A 25,075-nucleotide genomic window follows, 5' to 3' on the forward strand; every position below is an offset into this window, starting at 1 on the left:
GTTATGATGATGATGATGATGATGATAGGGTGGGGTGGGGGGGGGTCGCTAGGGGACCACCGTTGGGGCGCTTGTGTTATCACGGCGTCGGTGGCGTCCGGGGAGCGGCGGCGCGGGAAGAAGAAGCGGCGCAGTTGGGACAGTACGTGACGGCGCAGTTTGTACACACGTGCGCTCGGCACTCGCGGCACAGGATCTTCGTCTTGACGTCTTTGCTCCTGGGACACGCGCGGCACCTTTGCCTCTTGACCGGAGAGGAGTCGCGTGGCGTAGCGTTGTCACTATGGTGAGTCTGAGATTTACGGTTTGTTGTGAACCTCAGAGAAGCATGATGCACAGTATCAACCATTTGAAGACATTGAGCAAAAGTATTCATGTATAGAATATCTCCATAATCCAGCACAGGTAAAAATGTTGCAGCAACAAGCCGCTTCTTTGTATTAAAACAAAAACACAACTTATTTTGAAAATAAAATCTCAGTTTTACCTTCAAATTTTTCACAAGATTCTCTACATGTGGTTTGAAGGTGAGTGAGTCATCAGTCAAAATTTATATATTTATACGTGTGAATCAACTCTATTTTATTACCTTCAAGAGTGGTTACTGATGGAATTGTTTGGGCCCATTTTCTTGATTTAGAAAACAACATGAGCTTTGTTTTGTCTGCATTGAGGACAAGTTTAAGCTGAAGTAATGAGTGCTGGACAGCAAAAAAAAAAAAAAAAAAAAGGCTTTCTGCAAGAAGTCGATGGCTTGGACAAGAGTTGAACCACAGCTGTAAATAACTGTGTCATCAGCATAGAAGTGCAAGGTTGCATCTGGCACATTTACGGAAATGATAAATAGAAGGGGACCTAATACAGAGTCCTGTGACACTCCGTTGTGCACTGTAGCAAATTCAGAACATAGATGATCAGATTTAATGCACTGAGACCTATTACTGAGGTAATTTGAGAACCATGCCACTGCTCTCTCAGAGTCCTGACTGGAGTTTTAAAAAACAATGATCAACAGTGTCAAATGCTTTTGACAAATCAATAAAAAGGGATGCACAGTGTTGTTTCTTATCAAGTGCAACAGTAATATCATTTGCCATTTTAATTGCAGCTGTGATAGTACTGTGAGTTTGCCTTTGTTGTATGAGAATGTCTTTAATTTATATATGAAAAATAATGCAATCCTTTTGTTAAACACTGGAAGTAAAGCTGAATGACTTTTCTTTGGTACTTAAATGGAAGTACATAATTAACCTTACCCCATGCAAGTCTTTGGCTGTGGGAGACCTGGAGACCTTTGTCCACATCATCCTCTTCATGCATGTTGTCTTACTCCAAGCTGCATAGGCTCGAAAGCCTACTACCAATTAAGCATATTAGGTGATGTGCATCTCTGTAATGAGAAGGGGTGTGGTCTAATGACATCAACACCCTATATCAGGTGTGCATAATTATTAGGCAACGTCCTTTCCTTTGGCAAAATGGGTCAAAAGAAGGACTTGACAGGCTCAGAAAAGTCAAATAGTGAGATATCATGAAGAGGGATGCAGCAGTCTCAAAATTGCAAAGCTTCTGAAGCGTGATCATCGAACAATCAAGCGTTTCATTCAAAATAGTCAACAGGGTCGCAATAAGCGCGTGGAAAAACCAAGGCACAAAATAACTGCCCATGAACTGAGAAAAGTCAAGCGTGCAGCTGCCAAGATGCCACTTGCCACCAGTTTGGCCATATTTCAGAGCTGCAACATCACTGGAGTGCCCAAAAGCACAAGGTGTGCAATACTCAGAGACATGGCCAAGGTAAGAAAGGCTGAAAGACGACCACCACTGAACAAGACACACAAGCTGAAACGTCAAGACTGGGCCAAGAAATATCTCAAGACTGGTTTTTCTAAGGTTTTATGGACTGATGAAATGAGAGTGAGTCTTGATGGGCCAGATGGATGGGCCCGTGGCTGGATTGGTAAAGGGCAGAGAGCTCCAGTCCGACTCAGACGCCAGCAAGGTGGAGGTGGGGTACTGGTTTGGGCTGGTATCATCAAAGATGAGCTTGTGGGGCCTTTTCGGGTTGAGGATGGAGTCAAGCTCAACTCCCAGTCCTACTGCCAGTTTCTGGAAGACACCTTCTTCAAGCAGTGGTACAGGAAAAAGTCTGCATCCTTCAAGAAAAACATGATTTTCATGCAGGACAATGCTCCATCACACGCGTCCAAGTACTCCACAGCGTGGCTGGCAAGAAAGGGTATAAAAGAAGAAAAACTAATGACATGGCCACCTTGTTCACCTGATCTGAACCCCATTGAGAACCTGTGGTCCATCATCAAATGTGAGATTTACAAGGAGGGAAAACAGTACACCTCTCTGAACAGTGTCTGGGAGGCTGTGGTTGCTGCTGCACGCAATGTTGATGGTGAACAGATCAAAACACTGACAGAATCCATGGATGGCAGGCTTTTGAGTGTCCTTGCAAAGAAAGGTGGCTATATTGGTCGCTGATTTGTTTTTGTTTTGTTTTTGAATGTCAGAAATGTATATTTGTGAATGTGGAGATGATATATTGGTTTCACTGGTAAAAATAAATAATTGAAATGGGTATATATTTGTTTTTTGTTAAGTTGCCTAATAATTATGCACAGTAATAGTCACCTGCACACACAGATATCCCCCTAAAATTGCTGAAACTAAAAACAAACTAAAAACTACTTCCAAAAACATTCAGCTTTGATATTAATGAGTTTTTTGGGTTCATTGAGAACATGGTTGTTGTTCAATAATAAAATTATTCCTCAAAAATACAACTTGCCTAATAATTCTGCACTCCCTGTATGCAAGCTCCACACAGAAAGGCCCCAAACTGGAATCAAACTGGACCTTCTACTGTCACAGCGAGTGAAGTGAGCCGTGTGGAGATAATGAAGTAGGATCCAAACGCAGGCACTTGTAAAGGTGTGAAGGTGGTTTATTGAAAGTAAAGTACAAAATAGAAAAACGGTAAACTGGACTGCAGACTATCTGAACTGGGAACAACTAAACTACAAAACACGAACCAGGACACGAACATGAAGAAGGATGGGCGGAGGTAAGTGATGACGGACAGCAGGAAGAACACACGGATGAAATACGATGGATACCCAGACGAAGCAGCGACTACAACAACAGAAGACACGACTTAAATACACTCAGAGAAACACAGGGAGATTACACACAGGTGGGGGACACAGCTGGGAGTCATTAACGAGACGAGACAACGGAGGTAAAACTGAATACACTCACATGAGACGCAGACCTTCACAATAAAACAGGAAACAAGAGATCACTACACAAGGATGCAGACTAGACACTGAGAGACAGACCGAATATAACACATGGAACTCAATGCTAAACATGAGGCACAAATCCTGAAACACGAATAAACAGAAACATGAAATTATAATAATAATAATAATAATCATAATCACAGCACCCGAAAAACACAACAATCATTCAAAAATAACCAAAACAGTAGAACTCAAAATACTGAGTCGAACCGACCCAGAACCGTGACGTTCTACAGCCCTATCCAACTCTCCAGGAGTAACTGCCTGTCTGCTGGAATCGCCTCCACGCTCTTAATACATGTAATTGCTGGAAGGTTTGCAGTGTCTGCCAGCATAGTTTTGATGTGTCATCCTGGAGGAGCTGGATCACCTGTGCAGCCTCTGTAGGGTCCAGGTATCATCTCATACTACCGGTATTACCACTGGCCATAATTAAATGCAAAGCTAGTCAGAAAATACGGGGAGGGGAAAATGTCAGTGTCCTCCACCTGCAAAGTCATTCCTGTTTGGAGTGTTGTCTCATTGTTGCCCCTCTAGTGCACCTGTTGTTAATTTAATTAACACCAAAGCTGAAACTGATTTAAAAAAAAACCTCTGACCAAATCAATATTCCAGAAGTGACTTGTTTTTATGCTTTTTTGAGCAGTGTAAGTTGTCCTCTTCTTATCCAAGGACATTTTCCAGTTAATCTTGGTGGATCCAGATTTAGTATGTATGTATAAATGTAAACAAGTAGACCTGTTGCTGTTAATACTGTATTTCATTCTTTGCTTTGAGTTGCATGCTTAGTTTAACACATGACTGATCATTTATGTACTTAGAAACCAACAAATTCTCATTTTAGCCAATGGCCAAGTAACTTGCCATTGTATCTAGTATAGTTGGCATGTATAGTTGCTAATTGCTTTTGCACAACAATTCCTTCAATTAGCCTTGTCCCTCAGTTCACTGCATTTATTTATCAATGCAAGAGAGAGCCTGTGTTTCCTCTTTAACCAAGAAGCCACTTTCATCTTTCTATTTCTATTTTTGGATTACTTCTGTGTTGACCAGCATAGCCTTTCCTTCCAGAGGCTTGTTACTTAGAGCTGGTGGGATCTGGGCACATGTGTCCCTGTTTGTTTCCGATGTATTTTCAGCGAGGTTAATGCGTGCTGACATCACATAAATGTCCTCTCATCCAACTGAGAATATGCCAACCAAGCAGCAAGCAAGCCAACTGCACGCACACAGGCACAGTCACACACTTTTTATCAGTCTGCCCTCATCTCTCATGTGAGGTGATCTTTCCTTTTTTAATAAACTGTAAGATCCCTCTCACTTGACTTCATTTGTAAATAAACAAGGACTTCCACTTGATTACTCTTACACGTTCATGTGACAATATCCACTGCTTTTCTAGGTCTTCATTTATTTTTTCTGCAGTTTTTCCATGACTTAGATTTAGTAATAATTTCCATCTCTATCTTACAGAGAGATTCTGGGATATAACCCTATTTCAAGAACACCAGGTATTGTGTAAATAAAATAAAAGATTTTTCATATTACTTAAACCCTTATATCCTGTTGCACTAGAAATAGTACAAGGACTATGAAGTGAGTATCAAGTGTATCAAGAAGAATATGAAGTGTTGAAACTGACAAGAACTGGCATTGTTATTATTATATGACATTTATTAATTTAGTTTGTGTAATGTAACACGCACAACACATTTACAGATTTGGACTGGGGTAACAGCAGACTGTTGTGTAGAAAGAAGCACCAAGTGGAAGATCTTAACTAATGATTGGTTACAAACAGAGGTGACAAAAGTTCGTACATTCTGTACTTAAGTAGAAGTACATAACTAACCTAACCCCATGCAAGTCTTTGGATGTGGGAGAAAGCCATATTAGTTAGAGAGACCTAGAGAGAACCCACACAGACATGGGAATAATACGTAAGCTCCACGCAGAAAGGCCCCAAACTGGAATCAAACTGGACCTGTCCAACTCTCCAGAAGTAACTGTCTCCTGGAATCTCCTCCATGCTCTTAAGACTATGGTGGGAGACACTGCAAAACCTGGCAATGACGTGTATTGATGTGTCATCCTGGAGTCAAGGCTGGACTGGGACAAAAAATCGGCCCGGGCATTTTGACTAGAGACCGGCCCACCAGGATAAAGATTGAAAATGTGACGTCATTCAGGGGTAAAACCGCAAAGGATTCTGGGAACTTGTGGCAATAGGTACTAGTGCACGCAGGCTTTCAATTGAACTCGGTTACACAGCGATAAAAAGAAACACAGAAAATGGCAACAAGCTGTTGTATTATTAACTGCAATAGCCGGTCGCATGACAGCCACGGGAAGCCGACGGGTAAAGAGATCGTTTTTTTTTATTTTTATCGGATTACGTCGTTGAAGAGAAATTTTTTAAGCCATGTTTCCGAAGTAAGAGCCGACGGATGGTCTGGATATACCAAATATAACGTCTCAGAACACTCCAGCTCACATGTTAGTCTGCTCCAAGCATTCCCACAAAGGTCAGAGTTTTGTAGTCGTTAATACGTCATTTTTCTTAACATAATTGGTGATATAGGTTACAAGCAAGTCTGGCGCTGAACAGAAATTGTCGCGCTATGCTCCTTTGTTTATTGTGCATAAATAGTGAACTGTCCTGACACAATATTGCGTTTCGCTTCTATTATTACCATGGTACATTGACAAAAACATATACTTTTATTCACAGGATAAAACAGTTGTTTTGTATCACTAATTGTCCAGTGTGATTACAACATACAATATTATTGTCACTGCTACATTTCTGTAATGCTACCAGAAATTATTTCCACTACTAATTAATTACCGTTGAGCTCAAAGGTTATATTAATAAACTGTTAACGAATGTGTATTCATGAAGACGATTTGTGAGACTGGTAAACTTACCTTTGTTCTTACCGTGGTCTTTCGTTCTACACGGTGCATTTCAAGGTCCTGTACCCATCCGTCGGTAAACTGTACCTGGGCTTGTTGCAGTGACCTGAAGTTACTAAACTTCATGAGTGTATGCACTCACTCCAAGAACCGTATAATTATAAATATGAGCGTGGTGAAAGTTGGGCAGCACGCTAACGTCTTTTGTCCACTCTGTGTGCTCGTAAGGGTCTGACTCTTTCACTCCTTTGATTTTTCCTCGTATCTTTTCTTCGTCTTTTCGTCGAGTCTGTCTTTGTACGGACCGGCATTGTTCTCCTTTTGTTTTGTACATTCCTTTTTTGTGCGGCAAAGAAAAAACAAGAAGGTGTTGGAACTGGAGAATGAACGTTTTGCGTTGCTGCAAATGCTTGCATTTGATGCGGTACTTGGATTGTTTTGCCACTAGTTCCCGGCATGCAATGCGCAAAAATCACGTGATTGCTAAACAAGGGGGAGGGTGCATCCGGCCTCCTCGGCTGTAATTGGTCCAGCCCAGAGTCGATCATGACCAATTGGCCAATCCAACACCTTTCATTATAGATACCCTTCCTAAAAAAAAATAAAAAAATTAAAAAAATCCATCGGCCCATAAAAACAAAAAATCGCCAGCGGCCCACCGGGCAAATGCCCGGTATGCCCGATGGCCAGTCCAGCTATGCCTGGAGGAGTTGGATCACCTGTGCAACCTCTGTATTGTCCAGGTATCATCTCATACTACCAGTATTCAGACTGGCCAATCAGTATCAAGTGTGTCTAGAAAAATGTGAAGTGTTGAAACTGAGAAGAACTTGCCTTGTTATTATAAGACGGTGGCAGGGATGTGGTCTTTGGGGTATGCTGCAGGGGAGGGGTGGAGCAGCGGGCTCAAGGGGCAGTGCCAGGGAGGCTGATGGGGCTGCTGTTCCTTATCTCCCTAATTAAGTTGCGTCCCTTTTAGTGACACCAGAATGGGAGAGAAGTGTTGTGGAGTCAGCTGAAAAATGTGGAGAACGTGGCGGTGCCAACCCACAAACATAAATAAAAAAGACAAACTGAACACTGTGTGGGTCCCCATCTGTTCACAGTGACATTTATTCATGTCATTTGTGATGTAAAGTGCACGACACATTTACAGATTTGGACTGGGGTAACAGCAGACCGTTGTGTAGAAAGAAGCAAGTGGAAGATCTTAACTAATGATTAGTTATAAATGCAGGTAGCAAAAGTTCATAAATTCTGAAGTAGACGTACATAATTAACCTAACCCGATGCAAGTCTTTGGATGTGGGAGAAAGCCAAATCACTCGGAGAGACCTTAAGTAGAAGTACAGATCCATCTATTTTCTTCCCCTCATCCGAGGCCAGATTGTGAGGGCAGCAGCCTCCTCCCTGGTGGGACATGTCTGAAACACCTCAACCAGGAGGCATCCTTGACATATCGTTAGCTTCATAGCATAATTGCCTAAGTCATTTGACTAAGTCAATGACTTAGGCACTTATGCTATGAAGCTAACGATATGCCTGAACCACCTCAACTGACTCCTTTCTATGTGAAGGAGTAGCGGCTTTACTCTAAGCCCCTCCCGAATGGCCGAGCTCCTCACCCTATCTAAGGGAGAGGCTTTTGCTTCAGCCACTGACCAAGATGCATTCCGCTTGGCCTGCTGGCACCCATCGACTGCCTTTAAAGTCCCACAGGTTAACCAAACATTATAGGACTCCTTCTTCAGTCTGATGGCTCCTTTCACCTCTGGTGTCCACAAGATGGTTCGGGGGTTACCACTAAGGCTGGGCCATATTATACCGTTTACGGTAATACCGGTATAATGTTAGGCAACGATAGGAAAATGAAATATCGCGATAGAATATGAGTAAAACGCGCATGCGCAGTGCCTTTGTTTTCATACGCACATGGCCGATTGTTGAGTGAAACCAGAATTGGTTTGTAAAAATGGTGCAACTTCAGTGATGTGGAACTGGTTTGGTGTTTGTCTGTCAGATACATGACAAAGCACATTTTTTTGCAGAACATGCAAGCGGCCGTCGTTATTGTCGTATTTGTCGGACTAAGATGCTCTTAAATCTGGGAGTAATCTGGGTCCTAAACTCCGTATGCTTCAGGTCAAACAACACTGCAGCATCACTGAGAGTTAAAAACTGTCTAAATTCTTTCATCTTTAATAAAACGATCAGCATTGCTGCTTTACCAGGTGTAACTATGAAGTTTAACTTCCAGGTGTGGCGAGACGAGGATGGGATATAAAGTAAATACTCTTTGCAGTTTTAAAAAGACAACGCCACCCTGGGAATTTCACCCAGAGAATACTGAAAGTAACACTAAATCACCAGAAAGGCACTTAGGTTCGCTATACTCAATCCAGAGACGAGGTTCAATGATCAACAAATTCACAATTTATTAATAATTATTTAAAACACCATATAAAAGCACAATCATAAATATTCAAGTACAAATATGCTTAAAAAGGTATTCAGAGCTGAGGCTTACCAGTGGAGGGGCAGGGATGCCACACACAAACTAAAGAAAGAAAACACACCCAAAACACAAGTGCAGCACACTATCACACACACTCACACTAATAAACTAAACAAGGCAGGTGTGTACACTCAAGGGATCCCACCACCAAGGCACCCTAGTCTCCTCCACGTCGGCACTCCGCATCTGAATAAAAGAAACAAAGAAAATTTTAATATATTACAACAAACTAATGTGTAGCACCGGGGGATAACCCAACTGCAAGACCACACTGGTGATCTACAGCTAGAAAAAGGGCCTCCCACCAGTGGTGTAACAAAAATCCAAACTACAAATCAAAAGCAATAAAACAACATACAATCTGGATAAAACTCTAAAATCTGGAGCAAACGGAATCGCCGTACTGCTCCAACTTGCCGTCACACGACGACAAGTTAACAGTCAATCAATATGCACGCCAGCTGACTCCGATAACCGGCATGCATATGGCCGTTGTCCACGCCGGCGTCCACTGTAAAAGCTGACAGCAGCAGGGAAAGAAATCTCACAACGGGAACAGACGATAAAAGCACAGCAAGGCAAAACAGCAGCACTTCAGTTCACGTAGCTTGGCGCAAAACTAAGGCCCACACTTCCTGCGAAACATAATAAATAATTACTATAAAAGAACAACAGAAGGCAGAGAGCGTAACAAAAGTTGATTACGTACCAAGTAAGCCGTGTCATAGAACGTAAGCAGAATAGCTCAGAGGAGGCTTCTATAGCTACGACCAGCCACGATGGAGACTTCAGAGGAGTAACCCGCAAATGATCTCTACCACACCAAGAGGAAGTCAGGTGACCAAAAAGGAGATCACAGGCAAGCGACCCAGAGACACTCAAATGGCCACTATTTATACCAGCGCCCCCTAATGGGCCAGGCTGAAAGTGGGTTGGACCGAGGGATAACATTCATCCTGCCACACAGGCATCCATGAAAACAAAATGTATTACATTTAACGGAGTTAGAAGTTAGCAGGAAGCTAGCGGAAGTTAGCTCGCTAGTTTCGCTAGTTACCTAAGCATGATATTGCATGTTCTGACTGAGAGATTTCTGAAAAAAATCAAACGTACAGCTCTGTTATCACTTCCAACATAAATGAAGACAGGAAAATAAACAGCAGTGACGTTTGTAGGGTTACTGAAGTTGGGCTAGCTGGTATATAATTATGTGCTACGTGATCGCTAGCGACACAGCTATGTTAGCATAACATAAACAGTGAAGCTGGAGGACGAACACTAACACTTTTTCCACTTATAAAAGTTAACGTGAAGGTTCCTCATGGTTAGAGACAAATGCAATCGCATGGCAGGATGCTGTAAACGGACCAAACTTCAGTCAGGAGAACAACTGAGATAATCCATCCACAATACAAGGTTAGTCATTAATATACTGCAACAACATGGGAATAGAGCAGGTGCCAGAGAATTCAACATTAATGAATCAATGGTACAGAAGTGGAGGAAGCAAGAAGAATCAGTTTAATAAAGTGTGATTTATCTGACTGCTTTGTTTCGCTTAATGTGCCTTATAATCCCGTGCACCTTATGGTCCGAAAAATATGTACTGCACACTGCAGTTTAATGTTGCAAAGCACCTCTTTTTAACTTCAGTAGATATTATACATGGTTATGCTCAGGATATGTCAGCCCATTTCTACTGAAAATGCCTTTTGGTTAAACTTTCAGCAAGGAATTTGCATTTGCACTGTTAAATTTTTATAAAGCTTTAATGTACATAAAAACCAGCTTCTTGTTTAAGTGAAAATAAATGGAAGGTTGTCTTTTTGCGCTAGTAATGTTGTGGAGTTGTATTTTGTCTCGCATCAATTATATCGTCAGGTATATCGTTAGCGCACATTTTCAAATATATATCGTGATAAATATTTTTGGCCATATCGCCCTGCTCTAGTTACCACCATGACGCTGGTCCGAGTGTCAGGTGAACTGAACTTCAGGTAAGAAGTTATGACCTGCAGTCTATCTGGGTCAGATATAAATCAAGTTTAGGTGTAGTTTATTTTCGTTGTGCTGACAGGCCATCACCCTCCTCCCCCTACCTTTCTCCCTCCTCCCCACACCTGAAATTCACTGAGGAGATGATGGAGCGGGTCAATGCTGGGCTCAGATCTATCCCCCCGCCCAATCCCTTTTTGTCCCCCATAAACCCCCCACCAGAGCAGCCAAAGGTTCGCTATCGAGCCCCACCCTCAACAGAGCAATCGAAGTCACATTGTCCAGCCTCGCCCCCTTAGTTCCTCCTTACCACCTTCATGCTCTGTCCCGGCAGTCTGATGTGTGGACGGTCTGGGCTGCGAAGATTATGGCAGTGGTGACTTTTCCCAGGAGAAGCTGGGACCCTGTTTACTAGAAGGTTTTAAAATCTCTGTACTTTTAGGTGACAGGAGACATGTGGCCTGGTCAAAACACAGAGAGCTGCACTCTAAAAGATCTTTAAATATAGTAAACATACCTTGTGTGTCACAGACTGCTCCCAAACATGAGGGGACAAGTAATGCCTCTAAAACACTTAAGTTGGCTTTATTAAACGTTAGATCTTTAGCTGGGAAAACATTTTTAATTAATGATTTAATCACTGAACACAGCCTTGATTTTATGTTTTTAACTGAAACTTGGTTGGACCAAAGTAACAGTGGAGCTGTTCTCATCGAGACGACCCCTCCTAACTACAGTTTTATCAGTGAGGCCAGGGTGAGCAGGAGAGGAGGGGGGGTTGCTGTCTTATTTAATGAATCATTTCAATGTAAGCAGCTATCTCCTGGAAGTTTTCAGTCTTTTGAATATGTGGCTTTACTAGGGCTGCTCAATTAATCGAATTTTAATCACGATTACGATCTGGGCTTTCAACGATCATTAAAAATGACTGAGCCGATTATTAGCCCCTCCCTCATGCTTTACGTTCGCGCTGCTCCATGTGGCAAATCAAGCGCACTGCTCTGCATTTCGAACACGCGTCACAACAATTAAGAGGACCCGAGGGAAGCTCGGAAAGCTAAGCAGAAGTTATTTGGAGAGGAGTGGACTGCCGTTGGTTGAAAAGAGAGGTAAAAAAAAAAAAAAAACTTAAGTGGTGTGGAAACATTATGGCTTCGCGGAGTCAGACGTGGATCAAGTAGACACAGTGTGTAAACTTTGCTATGGTGTCGTAGCTGCACCACAGAGCAACACTGCAAAGTTCACATTTTTCATTTATTTCTTATATTGCAAACATTTGCACTGTTATCAGTATTTGCACACTATTTTATATTATTTTTTAAAGTCATTATTCAATACATTGTTATTGTTAAACCTTTAAAGCCGGTCAGAGCAGCATGCTCGTTTTGTGTAACTATTTTTAAATCCCTATAGAACCTGAACGCTAAGCTAGCACAATAAATTTTTTTCCATATGAAACCAGAGGAGTTGTACTTACATCTTATGCCATCAGCTTGTCCTCGGTCACGGTTTCCTTCCACATATAGCTTTGCAAAAATTGCATAAAAAGCGCTTGCAGGAACAAAAACATAATATTCCAGAAACACGCTTTGCCGATCCGATCAGCTGTTCTTAACACTTCCCACATTGAAAAAGACGTCAACGTGAACTATCGCAAGTGACGTCATTTTTGCGGAAAATCTAGTTTTTTACTTGTAGGCCTTAGAACTCGAATTGCACTGCTGGAAATAGTTTATTTTGATGCACATGCACATTCTTTGCAAATTTGCATCATAGGATAGTTTTTTTGTTTTTCCTGCAGTATATAGAAATTGCTGTATCTCCAAAAATAAAACTATGAAGACACTCAAAATAAATTTCCTGTTGTTGTAAACTATTTCTTGCAACTTTTTTGTATTTAAAGTTTTGAGGGATAAACCTCTTAAATTTCTCCAAGTAGAAATATATGTAAAAACAAAAACGATTTTCAATTTTTTTGTAGTTTATTGCACTTTTTTGCAATTAATGTAGTTACTATGGACTTAATGCATACACATTTTTAAAATATGGGCTATAACAGTTGTATTGATGTATAGCAACTTGAAATGCTCCCACAAATGGCACTACAGCATGTAAAAAAATAATATAAGCTCTGGCGGATGAAATAAATATAGTCAAATAATCGTGATCTCAATTTCAGTGAAAATAATCGTGATTATCATTTTTGCCATAATCGAGCAGCCCTAGGCTTTACAGCTGAAGGCCCCATCCAAAGTTGTGTTTCTTAATGTTTACAGGCCTCCCAAATACTGCACAGACTTTTTAATAACCTCAATGAACTGCTGTCTGTGATCTGTGTTGATTTCGACTGTGTAATTATTGTTGGGGATTTTAACATCCATGTGGACAACCCTCAGGACAAAGGGACTAAAGACCTGAGTAACACTGTGGGCAACTTTGGGCTGACTCAGCATGTAACAGAGGCCACACATAATAGAGGACACACTCTTGACCTACTGATCTCCAAGGGCCTGAGCATTTCAAACATTACTGTGTCTGATGTGGGCCTGTCTGATCATTACTGTGTTTTCTTTGAAAGTAAAATCTCAGCCCACACAAATATATCAACAGCAGTGATCACAAAACAGTGTATAACTGAAGACAGTAGTGAGATCTTTAACCAGGTCTTCCCATTAACACCTGACCTGTCCAGAGGTTCAGTCAATGAGCTCGTCAATAGCTTCAATGCAAAAATGTTAAATGTAATGGCTACAATTGCTCCCATTAAGGTGAAAGTTATCTCTGGAAGGAAAAAGTCTCCATGGAGAAACTCCACACTAGTGAAAAATGAAAAAAGAGAGTGTAGGAAAGCTGAGCGCAGATGGAGAAAAAGAAGGTCCTACTTCTCTGACATCATCACTAAAAACAGTCGTAATGCTCGGGTCTTATTTTCTACAGTTGACAGGCTAACAAACCCTCCTGTGTCAGTGGCAGCTGAACTTCATTCGACCATGGCCTGCAATGACTTTGCCAAATTCTTCACAGAAAAAATCCAAAAGATTAGACAAGCAATTGGTACATCAACAGCAGATCCAGACTATGTACTGTGTCCACTGAAAAACTGTTTAAACACCATGAAACAGTTTGACCCTATTAACAGCAAAGACCTGGAGGACATCTTAGGTCAACTGAACAACTCCTCCTGCTGTTTAGATGTCCTGCCAAAAAGTTTTTTCAAAAAGGTCTCAAAGACTTTAGAGTCAGACCTGTTACAGATCGTCAACTTTTCTTTAATATCAGGTGAGTTTCCGGAACCACGAAAAACTGCTGTAATAAAACCTATACTGAAAAAGGACAATCTTGACAAGACACAAATGAACAACTACAGGCCGATCTCAAATCTCCCATTTTTAAGTAAGATCATTGAAAAAGCAGTTTCTCAACAGCTCAATTACTTCTTAAAACAGAATAACTACTATGATGCCTTCCAGTCAGGTTTTAGACAGAACCACAGCACTGAAACCGCTCTGACCAAAGTGTTCAATGACATATGTCTGAACACAGACAGTGGAAAAATGTCAGTCTTAGTTTTACTGGATCTCAGTGCAGCATTTGATACAGTTGACCACAACATATTACTCAAACGACTGGAGAACTGGGCAGGTCTTTCAGGAACTGTACTAAACTGGTTCAAAACATACTTAGAAAACAGGAAATACTTTGTATCAAAAGGTAACTTCACATCTGAGCAGACAAGTATCACATGTGGAGTTCCCCAAGGTTCCATCTTGGGACCCCCTCTGTTTAACATTTACATGCTCCCACTGGCACAGATTATAAAGAACAACAAAATAAACTACCACAGCTATGCAGATGACACACAAATATATATCACAATGTCACCAGGAGACCGAGGCCCTGTACAGGCTCTTTGTAAATGCAAATTAATGACTGGTTGTGCCACAATTTTCTCCAGCTAAACAAAAACAAAACTGAGGTAATAGTCTTTGGCGCCAAAGAAAAACGATTACAGGTCACCAGAGAACTTCAATCTATACACCTAAAAACCACAAACCAGGCAAGAAATTTGGGTGTAGTGATGGATGCAGACCTAAACTTAGAAAAACACGTTAAGACAATAACAAAATCAGCTTACTATCACCTCAAGAATATATCAAGAATAAAAGATCTGATGTCTCAACAGGACCTGGAAAAACTAGTCCATGAATTCATCTTTAGTAGGCTTGATTACTGTAACAGCATCTTTACAGGTCTACCTAAAAAATCAGTCAGACAACTACAGCTCATTCAGAACTCTGCTGCTCGAGTCCTCACTAAGACCAAAAAAGTGGACCACATCAGTCCAGCTCTGAGGTCTTTACACTGGCTGCCTGTCCGTCAGAGGATAGACTTTAAAGTTGATACTGGTCTATAAAGCTCTGAATGGTTTAGGACCAAAATACATCAGTGACCTCCTGACCCAGTATGAACCTTCCAGATCCCTCAGGTCATCTGGATCCGGTCTTTTATGAGTTCCCAGAGTCAGAACCAGACACTGAGAAGCTGCATTCAGCTTTTATGCTCCTTATATCTGGAACAAACTCCCAGAAAGCCTCAGATCAGCTGAAACACTCAGTTCATTTAAATCCAGGTTGAAGACTCACCTGTTCTCAGCTGCATTTGAATAAAGCACCAAAATCCACACTTTTAAGCTTAAATTTCAAAACTAACATTTTAACTACTGATTTTATCTACTGTTCTGATTTTATCTGTTTTGATTTTATATACTGTTTTGTTTGTTTGTTAATTAGTTAGTTTGTTTGTTTGCTTGTTTTAATCAATTTTAAATCATACTTTTTATTTTTTTTTGTTTCTAATGTCTCTGTAAAGCACTTTGAATCACCTTGTTGTTGAATTGTGCTATACAAATAAACTTGCCTTGCCTTGCCTTACGAACAGCTGATCAAGGTTAACCCTTTAAGACCTACCATAGAACCAAGTCTGCCAGAGCTTATATTATATTTTTACATGCTGTGGAGCCATTTTTGGGAGCATTTCAAGTTGCTATACATCAATACAACCATTATAGCCCAAACTTTAATAATATGTCTGCATTAAGTGCATAGTAATTACATAAATTGCAAAAAAGTGCAATAAACTACAAAAAAATTGAAAATTGTTTTTGTTTTTTTAACATATATTTCTAGTTAGAGAAATTTAAGAGGCTTATCCCTCAAAACTGTAAATACAAAAAAGTTGCACAAACTAGTTTCCCATCACAGGAAATTTATTTTAAGTGTCTTCATAGTTTTATTTTTGAAATACACCAATTTTCATATATTGCAGGAAAAACTAAAATAAATATTATAATGGAAATTTGCAAAATAACAGCATATGCATCAAAATAAACTATTTCCAGCAGTGCAATATGAGTCCTAAGCATCCCAGAAACGACACAGAAAGTCATAAAGTCAAACATAACTTTTAAAAACACAAGTATAGGCCGATAAGGCCCCAATGGTAAAAAAAACTACATTTGCGCAAAATGACGTCACTTCCGGTTTCCGGCAGGTCATGGCGGACATGCGACAGTTCACGCTGATGGACGTAGGAAGTGTTACAAACAGCTGATCGGATCGGCAAAGCGTTTTTCTGGAATATTATGTTTTTGTTGCTGCAAGTGCTTTTTATGCAATTTTTGCAAAGCTATATGTGGAAGGAAACTGTGACCTAGGACAAGCTGATGGCATAAGATGTAAGTACAACTCATCCGGTTTCATATGCCAAAAAAATTATTGCGCTAGCTTACGTGGTTGCATTGCTACCAGGATTTAAAAATAGTTACGCAAAATGAAGCGTGTCCGCTCCGACCGGCTTTAAAGGGTTAAACGTGCTGCTGTTGTTTAACGTGACATCCGCTGGTTTCCTCTTTCTGGCGCAAAGTGGGTGATAAACAAACAAGAGAGAAAAGCCGATCAGCTGATCATTGATCAGTTTCATGATTGAAGTAGAATCAGGAGAGAGAGGGGGAGAGAATGAAAGAAGAAGAGGCAGCTGTGCAGCAAAGATAGAATAAATCCAGCTTTGTGTCTTTTTCACTGTAGCTGAAGTCCGGGACAAACTGTGTTCCTTTTCACCTCAATACGAAACGCTTAATATTTTCTCTGAATACGAGACGATTCTGTTTTTTTTGGCAACTCTACTAACTAACCTTATGAACAAAATAAAGTTCAACATCATAGCACCCACCCAGCTGTATAGAAACTCCGTCATGCTAGCTAGTACCCAGTACGAAAAAGTCAGACAGGCCTGACAGGGGTGTGGGGTTTGGGGGACTGGGGAAGATCGTGGTCCCTGGTCCTGGTCGTTGGTGTTGTTGAGAGAGTTGGAGGCAAATAGGGACCCTTCTTCTTGCCTCAGATGTCTCTCCTTTCTGAGGCTCTTCCCGGGTGGGGGCAAATGGAGCTCCTCCTCAAGGTTTCTGCTGGGCTTTGTCTGTTCTTGGAGTACTGTTTGTTCCTCTTTATGAGATAACTCCTCGTTTATCTCAGCCTTGGCACCAAGCACAGATGGATGACGTATGGAATAAAACAAGTTGGAGGTGAACAGTTTCACCCCTGACTTGTTAAAATTAAATCCATTTTCTTTAAACAGATGCCTGCGTTCCCAAAAAATATTAAAGTTGTTGATAAAATGCACTGAGTGGTCAGCACATGCTGATATAAGCCATTTATTCAGTGTAAACAACCTGCTGAATCTCTCGTCTCCTCCTCTGACCGGCGGTACAGGTCCACTGACGAATACAGCTGCATTCAGAGAGTTTACAGTATTTAATAATCCAGTAAAGTCCCGTTTCAGAACCTCTGACTGTTGTTTGGACACATCGTTTGACCCTGTATGCAGAACAATGTTTGTCACAGTTGGATATTCATCTGCAATTTGAAGAATTCTCTCCTTCAGGTTGTTGACCATATCGTTAGGAAAGCAGAGGACTTTAGTGTTCTTACCGCACATCCTTTGTACATCCTTTACGGCAGAGTTACCCACAATCAGAGTTTCAGGCCTAGCCTTGAGCTTTCCCTGTGGCCTTTTACTTTTCAAAAGATTTTCGGACCTTACTTCGCTACTTTTGATGGATGATTGTCCAATATCCAGGGTCCTTTGATAGTGGAGCAAATCTGTTGTGCAGTTTCACATTCAGTTGTTTTGAAGGTTTGTTGTTAACCTTCCTATTCATGGTTGTCCAGTCCTGTTTCCTCTCGTATACAGGGGTAGAAGAGCTTCTCTGTCTCGTAGGAAGTGAAGGCCAGTCGGTTTCAGAGATTTCAGCTCGCTGTGCCCTGCCTGTGATACGTCTTCCCCCTTCCAGGAGACATGATTTATGTCTTGGTTTTGCACCAAGACAGTCCAAGGGGGGATTATCGCTTGAGGATTTATAATAGTGCACAAAGTCTACTTTCTTGGTCATGTTATCTGACCAAGAAAGTAGAAATACTTTTCTTTCTTATTCTCATTTAAAATATCTATATATTCATATAGAGAAGGAGAAACGGATCGTCTATCTGGAGAGCAGGGTCGCGGACCTGGAGCAATATACCAGAATGAACGACGTGATCATCACAGGGCTGTACATAAAACCCCGGTCATATGCTCGGGCTGTGACTGCTGGCAGTAAAGAGGAGCAAGGAGATCTGGATGGGAGTAGCTGGTTTCTTGCAGTCGAAAGGGATCGACTTGGACTGTAATAACATGGAGGCATGCCACCCCTTGCCCAGGAGAAATGCTAGTGATAAACCAGCTATCATCATAAGATTTGTAAACAGGAAACACAAGAATGCACTGCTGAAGCAGGGGAGGAAACTAAAAGGATCGAACGTCTACATGAATGACCATCTAACCAAATCCAATGCTGACATAGCGAAGAAAGCACGATACCTAAAGAAACTGGGTAAAATTCAGAACACCTGGACTGCAAACTGTAAAATATTTACAAAGCTCAACGGTACACCGGAGGAAGCCAAGGTGCTGGTCATCAAATGCATCCAGGATCTGGAAAAATATTAACAGGTCACATGACTACAAAGGCAAGGAGCTGGACAAACAATCCACAGTCATCAAAGCAGGTAATAGAAGACAACAACGGAAGCTAAAGCGTAACGTATTCAAGGATGAAACAATCAATTAATTCATTATCTGGGAATTATACATTGCTACCACAGAGGATTGCTAATCAGGAGATAAATTCACCAGTAAACACGGAATACAAAACACACTTCACAGAGCAGGACATTGATCCAGAACTGAACTTTTTTAACATCAAAAATACCTGCTACTATCATACTGAAGAACAATTCAACAAAACTGTCAAGGTCGACGGCAAAATATCTATAATCCACTTTAATAGTAGAAGTTTATATGCAAATTTTCACAAAATAAGGGAATATTTAAGCAAATTTACACAGCCATTCAGTGTGATTGCAGTATCTGAAACATGGATTAATAAAGAGAAAGGAGAGGACTTTGTAATAGATGGATATGAATTAAATCTTACAAATAGAAAGAATAAGAATGGCGGTGGTGTGGCCTTGTTTGTGGATAAAAATTTAAAATACAGTATGGTGGGAAAAATGTCGATGGTGGTGGATAATATATTAGAGTGTGTAACAATAGAAATTAGTATGGGAAAAGAGAAAAATGTCATTGTAAGCTGTATATATAGAACACCAGGTTCTAATATTGAAATTTTTAAGGAGTGGGTAGATAAAACATTCATTAGGACAAATCAAAAAGTCATGTTCATTTGTGGGGATTTTAACATAGATCTACTAAATCCAAACAAGCAGAGAACGACAGAGGAATTTATTAATACAGTGTATAGCTTGGGACTTTTTCCAGTGATCACTAAACCCAGCAGGATTACAGCACAGTCGGCAACCCTAATAGACAATATATTTACTAATGAAATAGAAAATAGAACCATAAGTGGTCTCCTAATTAATGACATCAGTGATCATCTACCTGTTTTTATAGTGTATAACAGCAATTACAGGAAGGTTAAACAGGAAAACACAATAAAATACAAACGAGTGAGAACAGAAGAGTCAATAAACGCATTCAAAAGTGATTTACTCAAGCAAGAATGGGAGATGCTGTATAAGGAAAAAAATATTGATAAAGCTTATGAGATTTTTTTAGGAAAATTTAAACTGTTATATAATAGTCATTGCCCAGTAAAGAAATATAGTAAAAAACAAAAATATGCAGCGTGCCCATGGATTACAAAAGGATTGCAAAATGCATGTAAGAAGAAAAATACCTTATACAGAGAATTTATAATGAACAGAAGTACAGAAGCTGAAAATAAATACAGGTCATGTAAAAAGGAATACTATGAAAAATTACTGATTATGAATAAAAATAATATTAAAGGGATCTGGAAAACATTAAATACCATCATCAAAAAGGGCTCGGGGCAGGCAGACTATCCTTCGTATTTCGCAAATAATGATAGAAATATTACTAATATGAGAGATGTGGTAAATGAGTTCAATAAATTCTTTGTAAGTGTTGGGCCAGACTTGGCTGAAACAATTCCTGATATAACAGATTCTGTAGAGAAAGAAACTAGACTCATTGACCGCAATCCTCATTCAATGTTCTTAACGGTGGTGGAAGAAATGGAAATCATTGATATTGTTGGGAAATCACAAACAAAAAACTCTACAGACTCTGACGACATTGATATGGAAATCGTTAAGAGAGTGATAGAGGGCATTTCCAAACCCTTAACACACATTTGCAATTTGTCCTTACAAACTGGTACATTCCCAAAACAAATGAAAACAGCTAAAGTAACACCACTGTTTAAAAATGGTGACAGACACCAATTCACAAATTATAGGCCTGTCTCTCTACTTTCTCAATTTTCAAAAATACTGGAAAAAGTCTTTAGTAATAGACTTGACAAATTTATAGATAAACACAAAATAATAATGGATAGTCAGTATGGTTTCAGATCAAATAGATCAACATCATTGGCATTAATGGAACTGATCGAAAATATCACCAACAATATAGATAAAAGACAATGTATAGTTAGTGTATTCATTGACCTAAAAAAAGCTTTTGACACAATTAATCATGACATATTACTTGATAAACTGGAGTACTACGGCATTAGAGGAGTGGTGTTAGAATGGGTAAAGAGTTATTTGAGAGACAGGCAGCAATTTGTGAAAATTGGGGAATATCAATCAGAGTGTATGGACATTGTTTGTGGAGTTCCGCAGGGGTCAGTATTGGGACCAAAGCTGTTTATCCTCTATATCAATGATATATGTAGAACATCAGATATACTACAGTTTATTCTATTTGCAGATGATACAAATATTTTTTGTGCTGGAGAGAATTTACAGCAGCTTTTGGAAATTGTCACACAAGAAATGATTAAACTGAAAACATGGTTTGATAGAAATAAGTTATCATTAAATTTAGAAAAAACTACATTTATGTTATTCGGAAATTGTAAAAAAGATGCAGGAGCAAAATTATTAGTAAACAATGTTGAAATAGAGCAAGTTTCGGATACAAAATTTCTGGGTGTGATAATAGATAACAAAATCTGCTGGAAACCTCACATAAAGCATATACAAGCCAAACTGTCAAGAAGCATCTCCGTACTGAGTAAAGTTAAATATTTTTTGCCTTCCAAATCACTCCGGGTACTTTATTGTTCACTTATATTGCCATATTTGGAATACTGTGTGGAAATTTGGGGAAACACATATAAAACTGCACTTCAACCAATATGTAAAATTCAAAAAAAAGCAATCAGGATGATTAATAAAGCAGGATTTAGAGACCATACTAACATCATGTTTTTGAAATTAAAAATACTGAAGTTTATGGATCTTATAAAATATAAAACTGCAAAAATTATGTACAAGGCCAGATACAATATGTTACCAGGAAATATACAGAGGATGTTCTATGACAGAGAAGGAGACTATGAATTGAGGGGGAAATTGAATCTAAGGATTCTTAAAGCACGGTCAAAGGTTAAAACCTTTTGTGTCACTATTTATGGGGTAAAACTGTGGAATAGTTTTACTATAGATCTACAGCAATGCTCAGGAATTAGTAAGTTCATGAAAATACTTCGAAAACTGATTTTGGAAGAATATGATACCGATAAAGATGATCACCCATTGTATGTATAAAAATATCAAATTATATCCAAATTATATCAATCACGGTAGCCATGTTTATATAGGTTCTCCTCGTGTATTGTGTGGAGTATGTGATGATGGGAATTAGGTGAATTATGTGGGATCAATAAGATGTTGAGCAGGGGTAGGAATTAATAAGTATGTTCATACTTCTTCCTACTCCTTTTCAGACCAAACATTGTTACATTATGTCAGACGATTTTGTTTTATTTCATTATATATTTTTTTTGTTTATCTGAACACATACGTGTGTGTGTGTATATCTACATATATATTCGTATCTGTAAATGAAAATATATGTAGTGTGTATATATTGTTTTTTTGTTTTATATGTCTGAAACAAATAAAGATACAATACAATACAATACAATACAATATACCATCAAAACAGTGTACATCACTGTCACAACAGCGTTTGTTTTCATTCAAAGGCTTTATGATTGTTCCTATAATGGTGGGCCGGTCAGTCAAAATGCCCGGTCCGATTTTTTGTCCCAGTCCAGCCCTGTATGCAGCTCATCTGCATTCTGGTGTTACCTACATCTTCCTATTCGGAAGGCAGAATTTCTGAGTTCTGAGTACAATCGAAAGCACCACGACTGCAGTTTTTGTGTTGGATGTAAAAAGCGAGGATAGAATGGCTAGGATAGAATCAGGCGTGGGATTTCTCTCGTGGAAATATGCACATTATTTTTTCCTTTCTATTGATAGGTGGCACAGTGCACTTGTGGCAAGTAAGCAAGCTAGAAGACTGGTAATCTTGCTGGATATCCAGTTACGGAAGCAACACATTAACAAGAGAATTCTGAGTAAAACCAAAGTTACTTTCCCTAGTAACTAGTTACTTTGAAAGTAACGAGTAACTTGAAGTAACTGAGTTACTTTTGATAGAAGAATGTAACTAAGTTACTAATTTAAAGTAACTTACCCAACACTGCACAAGACAGACGCCAAATATCAGCGCTGGAGACGTGCCAGAGAAGACATCGTGAACTCTTCCTGGCCATCCAGTGTAGATGTTAGTGAAACTGTTGGGAAGACAACATTGGAGAAACGTGAACATTTTATTTGTACTTTATAATCTGCAGGTCTGACAGAAATCTGCAACTATTCTTTGAAGCACCGCTCCTCTCTAAAACAGCAATAAGGATAATTATTAGGCCACATGTAAATAACAAAATAACTTTACAACTTAAAGCAAATTTAGGAAACGTAAAGTCTGAAACAAGTCTTTATATTAAGGGCCATCAGTTAAACAATGTTGTTTGGTCTAGGTCTAAACAGAGCGCATTGTGTGTGACGTCTTTCGCGCACGCGGGCTGCTTTGAGGGCTGTGAGTGGTTCACACTAGAGCGCTTTTGCTGTCACATTTTATTTGTAGTGTGAACAACCAGACAAAAAAATCAGATTTGATCAAAAAATCGGAATTGAGCATTAACACCTGCAGTGTGAACGTAGCCTTAGTGTCTCCAGTCTCCCCAAGAGTTGAAGTTCTCGTGGACCGGGTCCTCTGCTAGGCATTCCCAGCTTGCATGGAGGTGAACTTTATCTAACCAGTGCCTTTCAACCTCACACACTAACTTGAGCTCCTTACCCACCCAGGTGATGTTCTATGTCCCCATCGCTAGCCTTGGTAGCCAGGGATCAGCCTGCCAGGGTGCTGCTGCCAGACACACAATGCACCTAACCCAGGACCCAGGAGGAGCATGGTCCCATGGGCAAAGGCCTAGCCACCAGGCGTCCACCCCAGGTCAGACTCCAGGGCAGGAGCATTGCACCAGGTGAAGTGTTCACTTGATGTTATGCTCATGTTCTACATGACTCTACATGACTCATGACTCAGTCCCAGCCCCATACCCTCTACACCCTGTACACCCACGATTGTGTCGCCTCCAATATAGACAACATCATTTTGAAGTTTGTGGACGACACTACAGTGATCGGTCACATCACTGGAGGGGACGAAGCAGCTTATAGGAGAGAGGTGGCTGGTCTGGTGTCATGGTGTGAGGACAGCAACCTCACCCGCAACACTGACAAGATGAAGGAGATGATAGTGGACACAAGGAAGAAGAGGAGGCCTCACCCACCGCTGTCTATCCGGGGCCTTGAAGTGGAGAGGGTGAGCAGCTTTAGGTACCTGGGCGTCTACATCTCTGAGGACCTCACCTGGATAGTGAACACCACACAGCTGGTCAAGAAGGCTCAGCAGCGGCTGTATTTCCTGAGGAGGCTGAGGAAATTTGGTATGTCGGCCAAGATACTCAGCAGCTTCTACAGCTGCATTGTGGAGAGCACCCTGACCAGCTGCATCACTGCATGGTACGGCAGCACTACTGCTATGGACCACAAACGCCTGCAGAGAGTGATAACAACCATGGAGAAGATCATCAGAACTCCGCTGCCCTCTCTGCAGAGCATCTACCATTGCAGAGTCCAGAGGAGAGCTGCCTCCATCCTCAAAGATGGAGATGGAAAATACTATTATGTAAACAATATAGGATAACCACTTTATATGGTGAGGTCTTGCTCATTTGGACATGGAAAAGTGGAGCTCCTGGAAGACCCTAATGACTTGCTTTCTGCTTTTTCTGTTTCTTTTAAGGCCTTATTAAGGCCTGATGGAGAATCTAGCTCTTTGTTAACAGTGCAGATGCTCAATGTTCACCTATCTGAATAGTAAAGGTAAATGGGGACATGCAAAACAAGACTAGACTAGTTATGATTATTCTGTTTGCATGTGTGTTAAGTATTTGATTTGCATCTCTGTACTATTTCTTTATGAGAATAATCTGGTATCAATGTGATAATAGACATCAAAGTGTACTGCTAGTAAATTTGTGCAAAAGTGACTTAAAGCTTTATGGCAGAAGAGAGGGTCTTACTGCTTACTGCAGTGTTGAATAAAAATAAAAAAAACTAAAAATTGTTCTGTGAGATTAAATTCTCAGAATAGTTAAATAATTCCCGAGGAAATTATGTGGTTACAGTTGCTCCAAGACAGTAAGAACAGTTACTGACCAAACTAAATTAAATAATACATAATATATTACAAAGTTACAATATGTAACAAATAGGTCTAATATATATACAAATAGCTCAATTCTAAATATCTCAGTTTGTAAGAC

At 40.1% G+C, this 25,075-nt stretch overlaps 1 protein-coding gene and 1 pseudogene across 1 annotated transcript; one reads left to right on the forward strand and one right to left on the reverse strand.

Moving 5' to 3' along the window:
• Positions 1-79: 79 nt before the first annotated feature.
• LOC147327585 (uncharacterized) lies at positions 80-18,095 on the reverse strand (annotated as a pseudogene).
• Positions 18,096-23,781: 5,686 nt separating this feature from the next.
• Positions 23,782-24,496, forward strand: LOC147327586 (uncharacterized). The gene has a single exon (XM_086297402.1). The coding sequence runs from the start codon at positions 23,782-23,784 to the stop codon at positions 24,451-24,453; it is 672 nt and encodes a 223-aa protein (XP_086153528.1). The 3' UTR covers positions 24,454-24,496.
• The last annotated feature ends 579 nt before the right edge of the window (positions 24,497-25,075 follow it).

Source organism: Aulonocara sp. 'chitande type north' Nkhata Bay, linkage group LG6, assembly GCF_057382095.1.
Source record: "Aulonocara sp. 'chitande type north' Nkhata Bay isolate Kocher_YH1m ecotype deep benthic linkage group LG6, A_spYH_male_GT1.1, whole genome shotgun sequence".
In the NCBI taxonomy this organism is placed as follows: Eukaryota; Metazoa; Chordata; class Actinopteri; order Cichliformes; family Cichlidae; genus Aulonocara; species Aulonocara sp. 'chitande type north' Nkhata Bay.